Source organism: Miscanthus floridulus, chromosome 6 (genome assembly GCF_019320115.1).
Source record: "Miscanthus floridulus cultivar M001 chromosome 6, ASM1932011v1, whole genome shotgun sequence".
Taxonomy (NCBI): domain Eukaryota; kingdom Viridiplantae; phylum Streptophyta; class Magnoliopsida; order Poales; family Poaceae; genus Miscanthus; species Miscanthus floridulus.
The window spans coordinates 104,098,486-104,120,290 of NC_089585.1; the positions used below are offsets into that span (position 1 = coordinate 104,098,486).

The window sequence follows — 21,805 nt, forward strand, 5'->3', positions numbered from 1 at the left end:
TTTAAGTCTAATTAATTCATAATTAAACACTAATTACTAAATAAAAACAAAAATACTACCCTAACCAAACTCTGAACTAAACACGCACTTCTTATTTCCGACTCATCTCGCCTCGCTTTTCCCCCTTCTTCCCCCTCTTCCGTTCTCGTTCCCTCATTCGCTTCCGTTCCTTCACACGCACACCACAGAGTCACGCACTCACCCGGACTCTCAGAGAGAGAGAGAGCTAGCCATGTCGGTGGGGAGCTGGTGCATTCGTGCGATCCCGGGCGCGGCACCGCCGGCTCGGGCAGGGCTGCTCGGGAGCGCCTTCGTGCAGGTGTCCGCCGCGCGGCCGCGGGCCGGGCGGTGCCGTGCCGCGCAGCACGGGCGCGTGAGGCTCGGCGGCCGTGTCGTGGCCCGAGCCGGGGCCGCGGAGACGCCGGTGGCTGGCACCGACGAGGACGCTGGAGCGGGGTTCTCCGAGACGTTCCCCCTGCGCCGATGCCAAGCTGTAGCTTCCTCTATCCCTGCCGCGCTGCGTGATCTGTGCTGAGACGGTGTCCGTGTGTATTTCTTCGTTTCTGGTCTGGGGGTGTTGCTGATGCTTCAGTTCTGCGGTGAAACCCAGGTGGAAGGGAAGGCGTGGGTGAGGGTGGATGCGGAGCCGGACGCCGAAGGCAAGTGCAAGGTCGTTGTCGGATGTAATGTGCCGGGGAAGTGGGTGTTGCACTGGGGTGTCTCGCACGATGATGAGCATGGAAGGTAATATTTGATCTTCTTCTGCACCCTTTTATTTTATATTTTCATCATGGCGATGGCCGATGGCTACCTGTGGATCACGAACCCCGATTTTTGCATTATTAAGTGCAACAAATGGAATCAACAGTGGGATCAGACAGGCAAGCGTGCCCACATTTCATTGTGTTCTGGCTTGCTGTATCCAAGTAGCTCCTGCTCCAATGCTTGAATGGCCGAGGAATGGCAGATGAAGCAATTTCTAATCTAGTTTTGGGTACATTAGGGGAAGCCGTGAACCACTTCAATTGAAAAATGATTAACAGGCAGGGTGTGATGTTTGCTTGTATGTTAACCTGGAAGGCGCGAAACTTTACCATCATTTTTTTGTGACAAAAGGGTACCACAAAAGCTAAAAGGCAAGTTTTATAGGACGGCGATTAGACCTGCTATGTTGTATGGTGCAGAATGTTGGCCTACGAAAAGATGACATGTTCAACAGATAAGTGTCGCGGAAATACGTATGTTGCGTTCGATTTGCGGTCATACAAGAAGGGATCGAGTTCGGAACGATGATATACATGATAGATTAGGGGTAGCACCAATTGAAGAAAAGCTTGTCCAACACCGGTTGAGATGGTTTGGACATGTCCAACGGAGACCTCCAGATGCACCGGTGCGTAGTGGAATCCTAAGCCAGGATAGTAATGTGAAGAGAGGCAGAGGAAGACCGAAGTTGACTTGGGTAGAGGCAATTAAAGGAGACTTGAAAGGATGGAATATACCCAAAGACTTAGCCTTAGATAGGAGTGCTTGGAAAATAGCTATTCACGTGCCTGAACCTTGATTGCTTCTGCTGGGTTTCAACTCTAGCCTACCCCCAACTTGTTTGGGACTTAAATGCTTTGTTGTTGTTGTATTGGCCGAGGGGTTGGCGTTGGAGCGGTTTCAGTTTAGGTCTGTTCCTACGTAATCCAATTGTAAGCACCTTAAATATCTTGTTTGTTTTATTCGGAATTTGGAATAACTTCTAAGCATGAGCCTTGGATTCATAGCATGTAGGACAACTTTGAAGGAGAAGATTTCATTATTGTATTTTAGATTAGTAGTTGCTATACCTTTTTTGCTCAGACTCCTTTGGAATTGTCTTGGTATCTCGACTTTGTGTACATTACTTAAAGAAGGAATTTGCCGAGGCGTATCTGGCATAACTTGTCGTTTCTTTTTCCCCATATTGAAACTTGTTTTAGAAAAAATAAGGCATTCACATTTTGTTTCCTAGAGAAGGGCGTACCCTGTGCAGAGAGCTCTCGCTCTATGCGGGGTCTGGGGAAGGGTGTTAGTGGCAAGCCTTACCCTCGCCTTTGCAATGCGAGGAGACCGCGACTCAAACCCAGGACCTTCCGGTCACAGTCGGTAAGACTCTACCGCTTGCACCAAGCCCGCCCTTCATTCTCTTTCCTGGAGAAGGAAATGAAATAATTGGTTACTGTTTTCTTTACTACAGATTGTACCTTTCTCAGACCATGTTTAATTTCATCTTATCCTGTGTTATCGATGTTTTTGCAGAGAATGGGATCAGCCTCCTTTAGAAATGAGACCACTCGGTTCAGTTGCAATCAAGGTTCTACTCCTGTGAAAACTGTTACAAGCATTTCATATAGCTTGCAGCTATCTGTCACTTGCACTATGATATAAAAATGCAAGGAATCTCCTCCAAGTTTATGTTTTTTCAAGCAGAAATTCTCCAAGTTTATATTGATATCTGAGATAATCAAAAGCTAATGCCTTTCTTAATTATCATTTAGCCATTAAATTTGCTCGTTTAGCTTTCAATAGCTGGACAATATCTGATTTTTCAGGACTATGCAATTGAAACACCATTGGAGATTTTGCCCAATTCAGAAGGACGGCTCCTTTATGAAGTGCAAATCAAATTTGATAAAGACATTCCAATCGCTGCTGTCAACTTTGTTCTAAAGGTTTCAACTTTACACCATTGCATAGCTTCCTATATTATTTTCTAGATGATGTGGTGCTTTGACGTTGTGCCAATTGAAACAGTAGCTAAACGATCCTAAACTGGATTTCTTTTTTCAAACACTGTAGTTGTCCCAAAAAAAAATGGTACCATGTAAACATGAGTACATGACATATATATCTACACAAAAAGGCAATACTGACCACTTGCCCCGTGTTCCTTTATATACTTTTTTTTTCTTCATTGTGGGTTTGATTACTTGGGGTAAAATTTGAATGTCTCGGATATTGTTGCTTTGCTAGGAAGAGGAAACAGGTGCATGGTTTCAGCATAAGGGCAGGGATTTCAGAATACCCTTAAATGGATCCTTCAATGGTGGAGGAAAACAAGATATTGATATCTGGCCAGGTTGTTAAGAATTTCATTAACAATTACATTTTTGGATCATAGTGATGTGCTTGCCCCTGAGTGATGTGTACATTCTGATATTTTGGAATTTGGAATATTATATACTATTACACAGGAGATTTTGAAATGTATCTGGTTATCTGTAAAGGAATAGGCGATAGCGCTCCATTGTCGATTTATTTCATTTTACAATGTTCTACATTGTTCAATATTTTCATATTTATGGCATGTTTCATCAATGATGCGCTAAATGCATACTCCATGTTAGAGCATCGGTTTCTTTTAAGAAAGATTATACATTATAACATCTAATCCGTCTCTGAGTTTATAGAACAGAAAGATGCAAGCTTTGGATTGCAGTAGTACAAATCCACAAACCAATGCACTTCTGAGCAATTATATATCAAGATTCTGTTAAAAAATTCCCAACATGTAAATTTGTTGTTCTGCCTTTTGTTTCCCTGGGAACTAGCGTTGTGTACACCGGTGAACTTGTTTTGCTCCTCAAGTCATAACTCTGGCATTCTTATGAAATTACTTTTTTTTTTCTCGAACACATAGAACTGCGTATCATTATATTAAGAAGCAAACTCATGGAATTACATGATATCTGTTCTAAAAAGTTTAAGAATTCCTTTGTGCCTTTAGGAAAGTTTTGTAATATATCTGTCTTAATTCTCAGGTGATTTGGGGCATGCATTGAAGAAATATGAAGGATCTAGTTCTCAGCCACAAAACACTTCACCTCAGGATACAGGTTTGAGTGGCAAACATATATCAGGGTTCTATGAAGAATACCCCATCCTAAAATCAGAGTATGTTCAGAATCTTGTTACTGTCACTGTGAGGAGAGACATTGAAACACATAAAAGACTTGTGGTATTTGACACTGATATTCCTGGCGATGTTGTCATTCATTGGGGAGTTTGCAAAGACAATAATATGACATGGGAGATCCCACCAGAACCACATCCACCGACAACGAAAATCTTCCGACAGAAAGCTCTTCAGACCTTGCTACAGGTATGACCTTGAAGTTAAGCTCTTGGAATGGTAGATGGCAAAGGCTCAAATGGACTGCATCAAGTTTATATAATGCCTATAAAAGAAAACAAAATGTACTAGTAACTTGACTTGATAATAGTTAACAAGCAGCAGAGCTTTGAATTGGGATTACATGAAGCTTACTTGTATTTTTTGGGCTTTATGATTTCAACTTTACTCGAAAGAAGCCATACCACTTGTACTTTTGAATTATATGAATCTCTAATCCAAAACTTGATTCATTTTAGCCTTCCTCGCCACAAGCTTGAGTCTTCTATCTTATAAAGAAAATTTGCACCTTAACATTACTCTGCCTATTTCTTTTGTTTCCTCAGTTATTTATGGCCCCCTTTACTAGGAAGAACATAATGATTTAGTCTTTTTCCCCATGAAATTTGTGAGGGACCGTATGTTGTTTAAATCCTTAGGTAAATTTTAAAATGCGTAGGAATTTGAAACTTACATTTAATAAACATTTAACAGTTGTGTGTTTGTACAACTCTTCCTTATTTGTGTGTGTCCTGCATTCATTCGGGTGCCTTCCTAGGACAGTTTTTTTTGGTTAACTGAGGATCAGCTCCTTACAAGTGGTCATCTCTCAACAAAATGTACACCTGAATGCTCCATGCAAGTTTTCTTTTTGATCTTTTGATATGTTCTCTTGTTGTGTTTTCCATTTTGTAGAGCTTTATGTATTTATTTTTGATGATTCAGTGACTTGATCTGATTTGAAATCAGTTTAACACTCCTCACTATGCGCAAAAAAAAACGAACACTCCTCACACATCTTCTCTCTTGTTGCAGCAAAAAGCTGATGGAGCAGGAAACTCAATTTCATTCTCACTAGATGCAGAGTATTCTTGTCTGTTTTTTGTGCTCAAACTTGATGAGTATACTTGGTTGAGAAATCTTGAGAATGGATCTGATTTCTGTGTGCCACTTACAAGAGTGGGTCAGCATGGTAGCACTCAGGATCCCGACAAGGCTGAGGCACAGAAAGTAGAGGATAAGTCTTCACAGGCTGATGGCTTAATCAGTGATATAAGAAATCTGGTGGTTGGCCTATCGTCTAGAAGAGGTCAGAAAGCTAAGAATAAAGTTCTTCAAGAAGACATCCTACAAGAAATAGAAAGGCTTGCAACAGTAGCTTATAGCATTTTCAGGAGCCCCACCATTGATTCTGTAGATGAGTCTGTACACCTCGATGACACATTAAGCACAAAGCCAGCATGTTCTGGCACTGGATCTGGTTTTGAGATATTGTGCCAAGGATTTAACTGGGAATCTCATAAGTCAGGGAAATGTTATGTTGAGCTTGGTAGAAAGGCCAAGGAGTTGTCGTCCCTAGGTTTCACTATTGTCTGGTCACCACCACCAACTGATTCTGTGTCACCTGAAGGATACATGCCAAGGGATCTATATAATCTAAACTCCCGGTATAGTTTTTACATGCAAAATCATCCATTGAACATATGTTATAGCACTTCTGTCCTCATCTGTTTATCTTTTATAAGAAAACACCTCCTTTGAGATCCCATATACTGGTTTTAGTGTATAAATGTGCAAGAGCCACCTTCTCTTGATTTGAGCTTGGTCCTAATAAGTAAATTGAATTTAACAAAACTCACCTATCGCATCCAACTGCAGTTCTGTGCAACATACAAATTGTTGATACTTGACACTTGAAGTCATCATGTAGATACGGTTTTTTAGTTCTCAGTGCAATAGCCTATAATGCATTTGTTATTGTCCAAGCTAGAAACTTGTGGCTATTTGACATACTGAATATGTGAAACCATACTGACTATGCAAAACCATAGTTTCTTCCTTAGTTTAGTGCAAAAACTGACATGATATTGTTTCCTGTGGGGATTATTATTTATTCATTCTGGCTAGAAGTTTGGGGAATATATAGTTACAGACCATTGATGTTCCATAACCTTTTTCATTCGCTTGATCTAGACTCTAGAAAACTTTTGGGCATTTTGTGAAGACTGCCTAGGGGCTAAACACTCTATCTCTGGTGTGTAGAGTTCTGAAGGTTTTGCTACTAATTTTCTGTATAGAAGCATGTTTGCAGTTGGGGACAATAAACTTGCTTTGGTCCTGCCATCAATTGCTCAATTTACTAGACTCCAGCTGACCTTGGAAAATGCTTGACATTTTTATATTTAACTTGCATAGAAGTCTATGATCTTCAGAAGTAATTGTGTGAGACTTAAGAAATCCAGTTTGTTATTAAGTATATATTATTAAACCATCTTACAAGCTGATGTCATTCGTTAATAAGATAAACCAACATTTCAGATATGGGTCCATGGATGAGCTGAAGGAACTTGTGAAGATTTTCCATGAAGCTGGCATCAAGGTTCTTGGTGATGCTGTTCTAAATCATAGGTGTGCTCAGTTTCAGAACAACAATGGTGTCTGGAATATTTTTGGTGGTCGTATGAACTGGGATGATCGAGCAGTTGTTGCTGATGATCCACATTTCCAGGTATCTGCTTTTCTTTTCTAAAATATATTTATTTAGAGGGCTTAGCATATGATTGTCAGTGGACATATAAAAAAAATTCAATGGTAGGTTAAAACAGTTTTAAGAAACTGTACTAGATCAGTAGTTTTGCCGGGAAAGAAGGTAAAAAAACTGATTAGGTCTCAAAACTGTTCATACTAATTTTCTCTCATTGGGTGTAAACACATTTGAACATGCTGGTTTCACACTGCACAAGCAACACTAGTCCAGGACTGTACACATGTTCAAAGATGGGACATGTAATTAGGTGAAGGAACTAAGGAAGTGCCCTACTGCTCTGTACAGCCAAACACCAAGCTAGGCAGTGGATGTCTGTTAGATTTGTATGCAAATTAAGGCTCCCATGATTTTTTTTTTGCCACTTTTTTGGCTAATACTCCCTCAGTTCCAAATTATAAGACGTTTTGGCTTTTCTAGATACTTTGCTTTTACTATGTATCCAGACATAGTGTATATATAAGTACATAGAAAAAGTTATGTATCTAGAAATGCCAAAACGTCTTATAATTTGAAACGGAGGGAGTATTAAATTTACTATTTTCTTTCCCAAACTGATGGTCTGACTATCTATCCAATGAAATGGGTAACTCACTAGTTGAACTACCAGTATGGTTATTAAACATATGGTTAAATTCCCACTTGAACTCAGTGAACCTAGAATTTAACATTAGGCATCCAGTGAACATGAACCTTGGATACAGTCAAGCTGATATTATAGTACACCATAGCCCATAGGTATTACAAATTCACAGGTGCATTAGATGCAATCCCTGTCAACTCCCTACTTAACTCTAAATTTTATTCTCTTATTGGTCCATTGGCCCAGCAGTAATTTCTAGCAACATGAACACATACAATTGGTCCATTTGTTCCTTCACATAAACTAGTTTCGATTCACCAATATATAACTCTAATTGGACTTGTTGAACCTTTGTACTTGCATATATTTAGTATTAACAGCAAATGTTCAGATTAACACCCATACTAAGTTGCATAAACAAACATGTTCAGCTTAGTACTCCCATTCCTTTCCATTTTATTGCACTAAGAAATTATGATAATATAATATTTCCATTTTATGTTGGGGTAAAACTCTTGTTCCTGCAGGGAAGAGGAAACAAGAGCAGTGGAGATAATTTCCATGCAGCACCAAACATTGATCACTCCCAAGAGTTTGTGAGGAATGATCTTAAAGAATGGCTTTGCTGGATGAGGTCAGTTATTCTGTCATTCTTGGTGATAGCTTTTTGCCATTGCTCATGCTTCATTGTTCGTTGCACTAGGAAGCTGAGCTAGCTCAGTTGGTCGAGGGTGGTGTATGTATGCCCAGACCACCCAGGTTGAAGTTCCTCCTAGGTTGGTCTAGTTTTTTTTTTGTTGTTGTTGCACTGCATGCATTATGGAAATGTCCTTGATGCAGCATCCGTATAGTTCCACGTGCCTCTATGGTTTGTGGACTCAGCTCGTATCTTGGAGTTTGAGATAGGAACGATTTTCTTTTGAAAGCTGGAATATTTTTTGTTAATGCATATGATATACACTGTCCCCAGCTTAGCTCCTGTAACAAATTGGAATGAATGGACGGTACAATAGAAACCCTGCAAATTGTCATCAGTTTACTACCAGTTTTTTTCTTAATATTTGGGTAGAAAATATATGTTTTTTAAATAGTAGAAAAATATATGTGCTTGAGTCAGCTGCTCTGCTTAACTCCTACATCAAATGATCATGGACGGAAGGTGCACTAAGAACTCTGCAAAATATTGTCAGTTTAGCTTGCCTTGAAAAGTAATTTTGTTAGGAGATCCGGTAAATTTATGTGATTGTGTTGTGCTTGCATTTTTAGTAAAGTGCCTCAGCCAGTGGGACATTTTAGTTTCATTCCCAATTGGAAATAGGTATATATATGGATTTTCCCTCTAAATGTCAGTAGCAGTCCTTGATGAATAGGAATTATGTATCTTCTTTTTTTCCTCAAACACACAGGAGAGCTGCGTATCTTTAATATTAAGAAGAAAGAGGGTCCAGAACCCTTACAACACACACCCACATTATCTATTATTTTCTTTGGGAGCAGGACATGTGGTACTCTAATATGGGGGCCGTAGCTTACAGGTTCTAATGTTGTTAGTATATGTTTGGGGAATTTCCTTATATGCAACCGAGAAAGCACAATCTCTCATAAACCATTGATGTGTCCTTGACATGTAGGCTCCCAGCATATGAGTGATTTAAGTTTACCCAATGGCATGTGAGGAATTTTTCCTATATGTTTCATAGCTGGACGGGATGAATTGGGTTGTAAGTTGTATATTGATGGACTCGAGTGTTACACAAAATGTCAGCATATCATGTGTTTATTCATGCATGTTCTGCTTGCAGAAAGGAAGTCGGCTACGACGGATGGAGACTTGACTTTGTTCGTGGTTTCTGGGGTGGATATGTCAAAGACTATTTGGAAGCAAGTGAACCATACTTTGCAGTAGGAGAGTACTGGGACTCCCTCAGTTATACTTATGGTGAAATGGACTACAATCAGGATGCCCACAGACAGAGAATTGTTGATTGGATAAATGCTACAAATGGAACTGCTGGCGCATTTGATGTTACCACTAAAGGAATACTTCATGCGGTACGATTGCATCTTACAGTTTTTAAATAAAAATGTTCTATGGCAGTTCTTTTGGGCCGAGTTCAAAGTGTTCTAAAAAGTTGTGGACCCTGGCTGGGAGCCAGTACACTTCATTTCTGCTTCAATGTTCCAGTAGCATCTAATTAGCAGCAAGAGTTCAAAACAATCCTGGTAGTAACATTTCATTTCTGTTTCAAACTTCAAGTAATGTCTAATTGGTGACAAGAGCTCAAAACATCATTTAAGCAACAGCTCAAAATTGCACATTCTCATAGGGCTCACTTGTTCTGGTACCTGGAACCCTCAAAGATTTTCACCTCCTATCTACCGGAAAATTGAATCTGGCTTTTGGGTGATGTGGGTAGCTCCAAATTCCTTGGCCAGTATTATAGTAATCATCTGGAATGCTTTATATATTATAAAGCAGGTTACATGTGTATTTGATTAGGTCATAACATCATGTCTTTTAACTTTTTTATTTATGAGGAGGGTACTTTAATTTTATAATCCACGCTTCAATACTTCTCTACAAGCATGTAATGCTGTTACAACTGTTATGCCAGATGCGACATATGAAATAATTGTTCCATCGGTTGACTTTAATTTTTATCTTGCATAGCTAACAGTCTGATGGTCCCTGAATGTTGATTATCTGTTGTGAAGTGGTTTGCTTGTAAGACCAACTCATCTAAGAAAGGAATGACCAGCCTTTTTAATCTTTTGGGAATGATGCTATTGCATTATAGTGGTTTGACTTTGTGCACTTACATTTAATGTTTATTGCGTATTTTTCCCTGCATGTGTAATAATGGAGTATGTCTTTTCCTACACAGGCGCTTGAAAGATCAGAGTATTGGCGCTTGTCCGATGAAAAAGGGAAACCCCCTGGAGTATTGGGTTGGTGGCCTTCAAGAGCAGTCACATTTATAGAGAATCATGATACTGGTTCTACTCAGGTACAACTTAGTATCACAATGTATCCAAATAGAATTGTGCCATATTATCTCAAAACTGCCATTTCTCAGCACTCTGCGCAAGTTGCCATATTTCTAGTTGTATTTGCATTCAAGTAGCAAGAAATGTATAGACCTGCATGTTGAATAGCCTGATTGTTCTGGTGCATTTATTCTCAATAATGGTAAGACTTTGGATGCTTGCTCCTTATTGATTCAATATTGTGTATTTCTAGTTCTAAAAGAAATAAATGTTTCTCAGCGTCATCGTTAAACTCTTTGAAATCTTGAAGTCTCTCTTGATTCCTTATCAAACTTGTGATGCAGAAATTGTCAGAAACCTGCATGTTTTACTACCGCATCAACCTCACACTGTTTCTGGCATCTCTGTAGGGTCATTGGAGGTTCCCCTATGGTATGGAATTGCAAGGATACGCCTACATCCTGACACACCCCGGCACTCCTGCAGTCTTCTATGATCACATATTTTCACACTTACAACCAGAGATTGCTAAATTTATTTCCATCCGACAACGTCTAAAGATTCATTGCCGCAGCAAGGTAAAATGCAACTAAACAACTGTTGCTTCCCCCTTTTGTCCTATTTTCATATGTCTTACGCTTGAATTGTTTGCCATGTGATATAACACTTACAGATCAAGATACTAAAGGCAGACAGGAGTTTATATGCGTCTGAAATTGATGAGAAGCTAACAATGAAAATTGGATCGGAACATTTTGAGCCAAATGGTCCCCAGAACTGGATTGTTGCTGCTGAGGGTCAAGATTACAAAATCTGGGAGGTGGCTTCATAGACTTGGCGGGCTGTGAGTGGCGTATAACTGCTAAAAGACTAAACAGGTACCCAGTATAGCTCTTATATATCTCTACAATTAAAACATACGGATTGTCAACATCTACCCAGCAGGACCAAAACACTCATGCGATCCATATCCGGCAGGCAAATAATCACCGCATGGAGACACGGGAAGGCAAGTAAATAAAATGGAATAAAACTCACGGAATCACCGGCAGGCAAATAATCACCGCATGGAGATACTGGAAGGCAAGTAAATAAAATGGAATAAAATGGAAAGAGAATTATGGAAAGAGAAAGGAATTTATTGGAATATCACCACGCAATGATCATGATCGTGATCCAAATCTCGTTCATCGTCCTTCGCGTTGCGTGTTGACAATAAATACTTTTTTTTCCCAAAAAATAAATTATTGCCATGCCTCATGCGGGTTAAGATATTGTAAGTCCGAGTATACATGTTTTGGCAAGGCAGAGCATTGATAAATTCAATTCGATGCCTAGTAATAAATTTTCAGCCTTTGAGGTAACCGATGTTTGTCGTAACTTTTAGACAACAAGTTCCAAGCCTATCTTTTATTTCAGATTCATTACGATAATGAATGTGTTTCTAGACATTATCATGGTATAATACATGTGAAAAATTAAATTGATATATTCTTGATTTTGACTTGGCTAACAAACATGTCATTCAATTTATGTTACACCCGTTGCAACGCACGGGCACTCATCTAGTAACTGCTAAAAGACTAAACAGGTACCCAGTATAGCTCTTAAAGAATGTTTGGATTGTGCAGGTTGAGATCCAGATCCCTAGGATTCAGTTCACATTTGAACTAAATCTGAAATTGCTTGAGCAATCCGCCTTTTCCAAACGAAGCTAGAAGAAAGCATAATGCTAGGAGATGCACGTCAGAATGGTCAACTAGCGGAGGCGGCGGCTGCTGCTGCCGCCGCCGATCGTAGCTATGGAAGCACTTGCCGTACCGAAAGGATTATCTAATAGGAGTACCATTGAACATTCAATATATCCAGAACCACCCATCATTTGCAGGCACATTGTCCATTAATTTAGCTTCGTCCACTATTTTGGAGCTATGTAAGATCAAGCACAACTGTATATATGTGTGAAATAAATTTTGAATTGTCGTCATGGGTCAGAGATGTATTTTACCACCCCACAACATGACTTTTGGTGATTCTACATTCATAGTTGACAACTTGTAGGCAGAAATGATATATCGGACGAACCAAACTTTAACACATTGAGAAGATAACTGTGAAGGCGAAGATACTGCTTTAGACAAGATGCCAACGAAGTGAGATTCTTAGGCAGATGAACTTGATCACATTCTCGTTTGCTGATTCAGTTCTCAACATCTAAAACCAGCTAGCGAGACTATCGAACTTTCAGGATGACGTTGGAGAAAGAGAGCTGCGGTTCAGAATTATTTCACTCGACCTCAAGTACTGATACGGGAACCTAACTGTCCTAGGACCAAAGGGATCGGCATCATCATCAGGGCTTGAGGACTAGTGACAGCCCAACCTTGGGGGGCTTCTTGACACCAGACTCGTCAATGTCAACCTCGGTGGATAGGGTGAAGAATGACTTGGGTCTCCACTCGTGCTGGATGAGGGCGCTGGCCATTCCATTGCTGCTGTAGCGCGCCTTCACAGTGGTGGTAGGGTCCAGGGCATGCTGCGTCCCAAAGGTGACTGTGCTCGCCTTGGTTGAGAAGTTGCGAGTCACCTCCGCACCAACAGCTGTGTTCTTCTCTGTGTTCACCAAGTGGTAGTAGGATGAAGCGAGGCTCTCCCCTTTGTCGTTCCTGAAGGAGTGTTAGCAGTTAAATCACTTTGCACACCAAAAGTCCATGAAATTCATGCATCGTGCACTGATATAAAAATCATTGAAGAAGATAACTACCCAACCAGAAGCTAAAAAAAGCATAAAACATTTAAGACATCAGACATGCCTAGCAGTTTGTCGAAGGATTTACTATGGACTAGCTAGTAGAAACCACTTACAAGGTCACAGCAGCAATGAGATCCGCATTGGTGAGACTCAACCCAGCATTGTACTTGGTGAAATCCCGAGTAGCAGTATCATATGCAACATCAGCACCGGCAGCAATAGCTTTGTTCCCAAATGCCAGCACTGGCGCTGATACCAGCATAATCATGAAAGTACTGCACTTCAAACTGCAACCACAAGGTAGATAATAAAGGACGTACCCAGTGCAGAGAGCTCCCGCTCTGTGCGGGGTCTGGGGAAGGGTGTCAGTGGTAAGCCTTATCCTCGCCTGTGCAATGCGAGGAGACCGCGACTCGAACCACAAGGTAGATAATAATCAATAAAAAAATCTATGAAATAGAGGTTCAACCAATCTGGAAAACATGAAGAAGCATACCTTCCCAGAGCCTCGATGTGGAAAAGGAATGGTCATTGTCTTTTTCAAGCCTGGTACACCAAGTTCCTCAACTGTCACTGTAGTTAAGAGCTGAAGAAAACAAATAGAAAATCAACCGTATGCATAGAACAATTTATTTGATTTCAGGCAGTTAAACGAGAACCTTAACATAATAAGGCTTGAATAAGACAGGAACAGATTCAGAAGAAACTTACCAGAGAGTCTGAATTTGCTTTCACATCCACTGTGACATTCTTCTGCTTCAGCTGGGCCTGGATCTCACTAAAGATGGACTCATTTTTCTTTGTGCTTGAAGCTGTTATCACCTACAGTCATAAATATCAGAAAGGAAAAGGCATAGATCAGATTTACATCATCAGTGAGAAGTATGAATACAATAGGTGTATGCAAACATAGACAAAATCATGCAAATGTTTCCATATTCACATCACTGTGACCAACAATTTAACAAAATAACTCTTAACCAAAAAATGAACGTGTTGCACACTCATGAACTACAGATGTCAACATCGACATATAAACAGGCTCAAGCCCTCAAGGATACCAGTACCACTGCCTGCTCTCAATTGGTCAACAGAAATTCTATTGTATTTATGACTACAGAGGCAACATCGACATATAAACAGGCTCAAGCCTTCAAGGATACCACTCTCAATTGGTCCACTGAAATTCAAGTGTATTTATTATTAGAGATACGTATAGTCCACATGTATATCATGTTACTTGTACCCCAAGTTGTATCTTGACTATATATATGAAAGTCACCCCCCTAATTGGGTGTGAGGTGTTTCCCTAATTCTCTACATGGTATCAAGAGTCCGGGTTCCTTTCTGGCTTCTTCCTCTGCCCTAACCCACGCCACCGACTCCACGGCTGCTCGTCCACTCCCGCAGCCGCTATCTCCCACAGAGATCGCGATCCCCCTGCCGCGCACGCCCATCTGCTTTCCTTCCCCGACTTCGCGCGATCTCACGCGCGTCGCCCCGAGCATGCGAGCCCGCTCGCGGCCTTTCCCTCCCCCGCGCGCGCCCTCCCCCGCTCGTCCTCTGCTTCATGCGGACGCTTCCTCTGCTCCACACGCCTCCAAGCGAATTCATCTGCTCCCTGCGCTGTGCCATCCAATGGCGACCGAGCCCTCCCTCAGCCACCAGTGGCAACTCCTCCGGCGGCACCATGGGCTCTATCCCGGCCGGCCCGATCGTTGCCCCCTACGCCACGATCAACGTCCGCTCTCACGTCCCTGTCGTCCTCGAGCTGAAGCATCCGAACTTCCACAAGTGGGCGCCCTTCTTCAAGTCTCTAGTGGGGAAGTTCGGCCTTCGCGGCCACATTGACGGGACTGTCCCCGCCAACCCCGTTGATCCGCAGTGGGTCATGGATGATGCATGTGTCCACAGTTGGATCCTCGGGTCCGCTGGCCCCGATGTCCAGGACCTCGCCATTGACGACGAACAGTCGGCGCGCCAACTCTGGGTCGCCATTGAGGACCTCTTCCTGTCCAACAAGGAGCCCCGAGCCGTCTTCCTGCACGAGGAGTTCTCCTCTATGAGGCAGGGGGACCTCTCCATCAACGACTACTGCCAATGCATGAAGACCGTCGCCGATGCCCTTAGCGATGTCAGCCATGCTGTCTCGGTGTCCCAGCTGGTCCTCAACCTTCTTCGCGGTCTCAACCCGCGCTTCTCCAGCACAACAGACAACATCGCAGACACCACGCCGCTGCCTGACTTCAACACCACACGCCAGAAGCTCGTCCTCAAGGAACTTCGCCTAGCTAATGAAGGCAAGGTTTCCACTGAGACCGCCCTTCACGCCTCTGGCTCCTCTGCCTGCGCTTTGCCTCTGCGTGCTTTGGCGCAGCACAGGGACAAGGTGGCCATGGCCGTACCAACGATGGTGGCGGCAGCACGTCTAACCGCAACACCAAGAAGAAGGGTGGCCACGGTGGTGGTGGCTGGCAGCAGCAGCAAGGTGGATGGCAGCAACACGGTGGTCAGCGCGCGCCTCCTCAGTCTGGTCCATGGGTCTATTATGGTCCACTGCCCGGCCAGCACCAGCAGCAACAACCTTGGTTCCGTCTGCTGCAGCAGCCGGCGTGGCGTGGGCAGGGGCTGCTTGGACCTCCTCCGCAGCAGCAGCAGGCGCACTCGGCTTTTGCTCCAGCCAAGTTCTCCACTCCGGCTTACCTCCAGCAGCCACAGTTTGCTTCTCCGCCGGGTCCTCAAGCTGGTGGATGGAACCAGGCGGGTCTCATCACGGCATTGGACCAGATAGCGCTTTAGGGTACTAATCCCTGGGTTTTGGACACTGGTGCCACATCTCACATGGCTTCTTCGGATGGCATATTACTCACCCGCCTTCCTCCTTATTCTTCATCCATAACTATGGGCAATGGTCATTCTATACCTGTTGTTAGTCATGGTACTTCCATCCTTCCCACAGCCAACACCTCCTTCCATCTCAACAATGTTCTGGTTGCGCCTGACATTGTGCGCAATCTTCTTTCTGTTCGTCAATTTACACGTGATAATCATTGTTCTATCAAATTTGAGGCACTTGGCTTTTCTATTAAGGATCCATGGACATGACGCGTGATTCTTCGCTGTAATTGGGTGTGAGGTGTTTCCCTAATTCTCTACATTTATGACAATTGCAGTTACAGATTAAAAGTAAAGGACGAGTATAGATGTATGATGAAAAGTAAACAAAATTGTAACTGCAAATTCACTTCAGACACTCAATAAAACATTTTAACCCAAATATGAACTCATCACAGAGCATGCATGCTAACCTGCAGCAACTACAAATGGCAAAATTGAACCAGTATAGGTAGGGCAATAGAAATCTAAATTGGTTTGCAGAACAAAGAGGCACTCTCACTATCTCACATGACACAACAGTACTGGAATAGCACAACTTAACCATAAAGACTCCAGTATTCACCAACCCATTACATATTGACCATACTTCCATCATCACAATCCTCTTACAACCACCCAATAGAAACTCCTCAATACATTCAAATTTTCTAAAATAAGCTAAAATCCATCAGCATTCACCAACCAATCAGATATTACCCGTAATCATCTTCCATCGTCCATATAGAAAAATGAACCCAAATCAACAACAACAACAACAACAACAAAGCCTTTAAGTCCCAAACAAATTGGGGTAGGCTAGAGTTGAAACCCAGCAGAAGCAATCAAGGTTCAGGCACGTGAATAGCTATTTTTCAAGCACTCCTATCTAAGACTAAGTCTTTGGGTATATTTCATCCTTTCAAGTCTCTTTTTATTGTCTCTACCCAAGTCAACTTCGGTCTTCTTCTGCCTCTCTTTATGTTACTATCCTGGCTTAGGATTCCACTACGCACCGGTGCCTCTGGAGGTCTCCGTTGGACATGCCCAAACCATCTCAACCGATGTTGAACATGCTTTTCTTCAATTGGTGCTACCCCTAATCTATCACGTATATCATCGTTCTGAACTCTATCCCTTCTTATATGACCGCAAATCCAACGCAACATATGCATTTCTGCGACACTTATCTGTTGAACATGTCGTCTTTTCGTAGGCCAACATTCTGCACCATACAACATAGCAGGTATAATCACCGTCCTATAAAACTTGCCTTTTAGCTTTTGTGGTACCCTTTTGTCACATAGGACACTAGATGTTTGGTGCCACTTCATCCACCCTGCTTTGATTCTATGGCTAACATCTTCATCAATATCCCCGTCTCTCTATAGCATTGATCCTAAATATCGAAAGGTATCCTTACTAGGCTCTACTTGACCTTCCAAACTAATATCTTTCTCCTCCCGAGTAGTAGTGCCAAAGTCATATCTCATATACTCAGTTTTAGTTCAACTGAGTCTAAAACCTTTGGACTCCAAAGTCTCCCGCTATAACTCCAGTTTCTGATTCACTCATGTCCGACTTTCATCAACTAGCACTACATCATCCGCAAAAAGCATACACCAAGGGATGTCCCCTTATATGTCCCTTGTGACCTCATTCATTACTAAGGCAAACAGATAAGGGCTCAAAGCTTACCCTTAATGTAGTCCTATCCTAATCGGAAAGTCATCCGTGTCTCCATCACTTGTTCGAACACTAGTCACAATATTGTTGTGCATGTCCTTAATGAGTCCGACGTACTTCGTTGGGACTTTATGTTTATCCAAAGCCCACCACATAATATTCCTTGGTATTTTATCATAAGCCTTCTCTAAGTCAATAAAAACCATATGTAGGTCCTTCTTCTTCTCCCTATACCGCTCCATAACTTGTCTTATTAAGAAAATGGCTTCAATGGTTGACCTTCCGGGCATGAAACCAAATTGGTTCATAGAGACCCGCGTTATTACTCTCAAGCAATGCTCGATAACTCTCTCTCCTATAGCTTCATAGTATGGCTCATCAACTTAATTCCTTGGTAATTAGTACAACTTTGAATATCCCTTTTATTCTTATAGATCGGTACCAATATACTTCTCCTCCACTCGTCAGGCATCTTGTTCGATTGAAAAATATGATTGAATAGCTTGGTTAGCCATACTTTATCTATGTCCTCGAGGCATCTCCACACCTCGATTCAGATACAATCCGATCCCATCGTCTTGCTTTATTTCATCCTTTTCAACGCCTCTCTGACCTTAGATTCTTGGATTCTCCGCACAAAGCGCCTATTGGTGTCATCAAAAGAGTCATCCAACTGAAAGGTTGTGTCCGTATTCTCACCATTGAATAATTTGTCAAAATACTCTTGCCATCGATGTTGGATCTCATCCTCCTTCGCCAAGAGATGCCCCCTTTCATCCTTAATGTACTTAACTTAGTTGAAGTCCCTTGTCTTTCTCTCACAAACCCTAGCCATCCTATAAATGTCCTTCTCTCCTTCCTTCATACTCAAATATTGGTAAAGATCCTCGTACGCTCTACCCTTTGCCACACTTACAGCTCACTTTGCAGTCTTCTTTGCCACCTTGTACTTCTCTATGTTGTCCACGCTCCTATCATGGTATAAGCGTCTATAGCATTCTTTCTTCTCCTTAATAGCCCTTTGGACTTCCTCGTTCCACCACCAAGTATCTTTAGCCTCGCCTCCACTTCCTTTGGTTACTCCACACACCTCTGAGGCCACCTTCCGAATGTTGGTTGCCATTTTCTCCCACATATTGTTTATGTCCTCTTCTTCCTTCCAAGAGCCCTCTTTGATAACCCTTTCCATGAATACCTCTGACGTCTCTCCTTTTAGTTTTCACCACTTTGTTCTTTTAATCTTAGCTTGTTTATCCCTATGGGTACACACCTGAAAACGAAAGTCTGCCACCAAAAGCTTATGTTGAGAAACAACACACTCCCCTGGTATCAGCTTGCAACCCAAGCATGCTCGTTTATCCTTTCTTCTTGCGAGGACAAAGTCAATCTGGCTAGAGTGTTGTCTGCTACTGAAGGTCACTAGATGAGATTCTCTCTTTCTAAAGAAAGTGTTGGCTATCATCAGATCAAAAGCTACCGCAAAGTCTAGAACTTCCTCCCCCTCCTGATTCCTACTACCATACCCAAAACCTCCATAAACGGCCTCGAAACCTGTGCTTGTAGTACCTACATGCCCATTAAGATCTCCTCCTATAAAAAGCTTCTCACTACTAGGTATAGCTCTAATCAGGCCATCTAAGTCTTCATAGAATTGTCTCTTAGCACTCTCGTCGAGGCCTACTTGGAGGGCATATGCACTAATTACATTCAAGACCATATCACCAACGACAAGCTTGACTAAGATAATCCTATCTCCTTGCCTTCTCACTCCCACCACACCATTCTTGAGGCTCTTATCAATCAAAACTCCTACTCCATTTCTATTCGTGGCTGTCCCTGTGTACCAAAGCTTAAAACATGTATTGTCCACCTCCTTCACCTTTTGACTCTTCCATTTAGTCTCTTGAACGCATAATATATTTACACGCCTCCTAGTCATGGTATCAACTAATTCCCTTAACTTACCTATAAGCAACCCTACATTCCAACTACCTAAACGAATCTTAGTTGGTTCGACTAGCTTTCTTACCCTTCGCACCCGTCGACTCAGATGTGAAGGCCCTTGCTCATTTTTCACTACATCGGACGCCGATGTAGCACGCCATTAAGGAAGCGATGACCCAATCCTTACTCACTTAAAAACAAACCCAAATCAAGTATCTACAAATTTTAACACCCATTGATCATAGATCTTCTTCGATTCACAATTATTCCTAACCGAACCAAAACCTTACCCGCACACCAAACTCTAGGACACTAAATAATACCAGTAACACAAATAGCCCCAATCTAGTCTTACGAATAAATTAAACCACATCCCGCTAAACACCAGCATCTCCTACCTAACACCTTACTCAATCATCAATAATTCAATTCAAAACCATTGAAACTACCACATTAAAAATCATAGCATGGAAACCAAGCGTAGCGCGAGAAACCGTTAAGAGCGAGAAGAAACCAGGGGATACTCACGGTTCCATTGGAGCTATAGGTAGTGAGGATAAACTTCTGGTCCATATGGAAGTCCTTGCTCAGGAGATCTGCAGATCCAACAAACAAAAACATTAGAAAAAAGTGTAACTCTGGTACAAATCACAAGAGAAGATACCACTACATCCATCCCCAGCAAAACCCTAAAAATCCAGTAAAAAGGAAAAGCCAAAGAAACAAATAGATGGAAAACAAGCGCTCATCCTGACCCCTGGCCTTCTTACCGATGTCGAAGTAGAGGCCTGGACCCATGGTGAGAGGAAACAGGTGTTCTGCCAAAGGACCGGACGGCGACGATGGTGGCAGGGAGAGGAGCCTAGAGAAATGGGGGCTTTTATATTTTTACCATTATTAAGATTGTCGCTCATTCGATTATCACTCTTAGGATGGCACTTACAAGTTTGCCAGATGAGAGAAGTTTGAGTTTATATTTTACCACATTTGCGCATGTGGCAAGCCAAGCCAGCATGACATGCTGGCGCCTAATCAGCAGGCGCAGGTAAAATGTCATCGCTGCCCCTGTCCATTTTCTTCATTACGCCACATCCCACCTACTCATTTCGTCCCTAGCTCATTTCATCCCCATCCCACTCGCCGCCGCCGACGTGTTCTTCCCCCGCACCGCCGCCGCCTCCTGCTCCCTCCCGCTATCCCTACGCCACGGTGATTGCATCTGGTGAGCGGGACCCTTGGTGAGTGCATTTAAGGTATGTGGCCTTACTCCCCCTTTGCACCTAGGTCCCGTGTCCATTAGGGTTTAGGGTTAGGGTTCATGGACGCTGACTTTGTCTTCCTCGGTTGATTGTTTCATAGGCTTGTGATGTAGTGGGAGAGGTGGTGTCAACCCGTGTCACAATGGCTAGCAGCAATGATTGCCCTCCTTGGTAAGTGCTTAATCAACCTGGCAGTTTAGGAAGAATTGGAGGAGTTGGGTACCATCTAACTCCTCATTTCTTTCATTGTTTACCATGATGCTAGGATCGATCCTGGCAATGCATTTAGACTAGTCGTTAAGGTTGCTAAATTCGTGGCTGATGGTGAGTATGGGCTAGTTGAAATGGCAAAGCAGCAGCATGACTTATGGTTGGATATGAACTATTAGTATTCTATGGCTCAATTCGAGGAGGATTTAGCCACAAAGATAATCTGGGGGCCAACTCAAACACTTGCAGTGTGGGTTGTTGACCAAGATATTGGGTCTGAGTAAAAGATTAGGAGGGATGTGCATTTCCAATAGATGATTAAGGATAGATGGGATGAGAGGTTGGTTGTTATTACAGTGGATGTTGTGAGGAAGGATGGTTCTAATGCAAATGTCAGCTCTGGTGCTTCTAAAGCTAGATGTGTCTCTGGTGTCACAAGTGGGCAACTGGTGGCTCACGTGTTGTGCATGATGATGCTAAAGGTTGTGGTGATACCTGCAGTTCCCCAATAGAAACACCTACTAATTTGCCTATAGTAGTTAACTAGACTACTCTAACAATAATAGGGTAGCCTGATGATGATGGTTTAGCAAAAGAGGTTGCTGATGAGGACAAGGTTTATGAGGCAATGGGGTTCATGCAGTCAGAGACAACAGCAGAAGGATCTAGAGAAGAGGTGCCCATTCCAGCAATGTCAGTAGAGATGTAGGCAGATATGAATGAGGCGGCTGTTAATGTTGATGATATAGTTGATGTAGAACCAATGCATGAATGGGACAGGGACAATCCTAATATGAGTGTTGGCACATGCTATCCCAGCATAGCT

General features: G+C 42.4%; 1 protein-coding gene and 1 pseudogene across 5 annotated transcripts; one reads left to right on the forward strand and one right to left on the reverse strand.

The window, feature by feature from the left end:
- Positions 1-122: 122 nt before the first annotated feature.
- On the forward strand, positions 123-12,241 carry LOC136456460 (alpha-amylase 3, chloroplastic-like). Of its 5 annotated transcripts, XR_010759434.1 has the most exons (16): positions 123-493; positions 611-744; positions 2,005-2,133; positions 2,287-2,341; positions 2,580-2,699; positions 3,001-3,106; positions 3,789-4,129; positions 4,955-5,586; positions 6,458-6,647; positions 7,794-7,900; positions 9,069-9,318; positions 10,152-10,274; positions 10,665-10,832; positions 10,928-11,132; positions 11,233-11,337; positions 11,886-12,241. XR_010759434.1 is itself a non-coding variant. In XM_066456343.1 (15 exons), the coding sequence occupies exons 1-14, from the start codon at positions 233-235 to the stop codon at positions 11,084-11,086; spliced, it is 2,775 nt and encodes a 924-aa protein (XP_066312440.1). In that variant the 5' UTR covers positions 123-232; the 3' UTR covers positions 11,087-11,132; positions 11,886-12,241. The 5 variants fall into 5 exon arrangements, 4 of the variants coding, with proteins under 4 accessions (XP_066312440.1, XP_066312439.1, XP_066312441.1 ...); XM_066456343.1 differs by lacking the exon at positions 11,233-11,337; XM_066456342.1 differs by lacking the exon at positions 11,886-12,241 and having other exon boundaries at positions 11,233-11,614.
- A 366-nt stretch (positions 12,242-12,607) lies between these two features.
- LOC136458879 (mitochondrial outer membrane protein porin 4-like) lies at positions 12,608-20,308 on the reverse strand (annotated as a pseudogene).
- Positions 20,309-21,805: the final 1,497 nt, after the last annotated feature.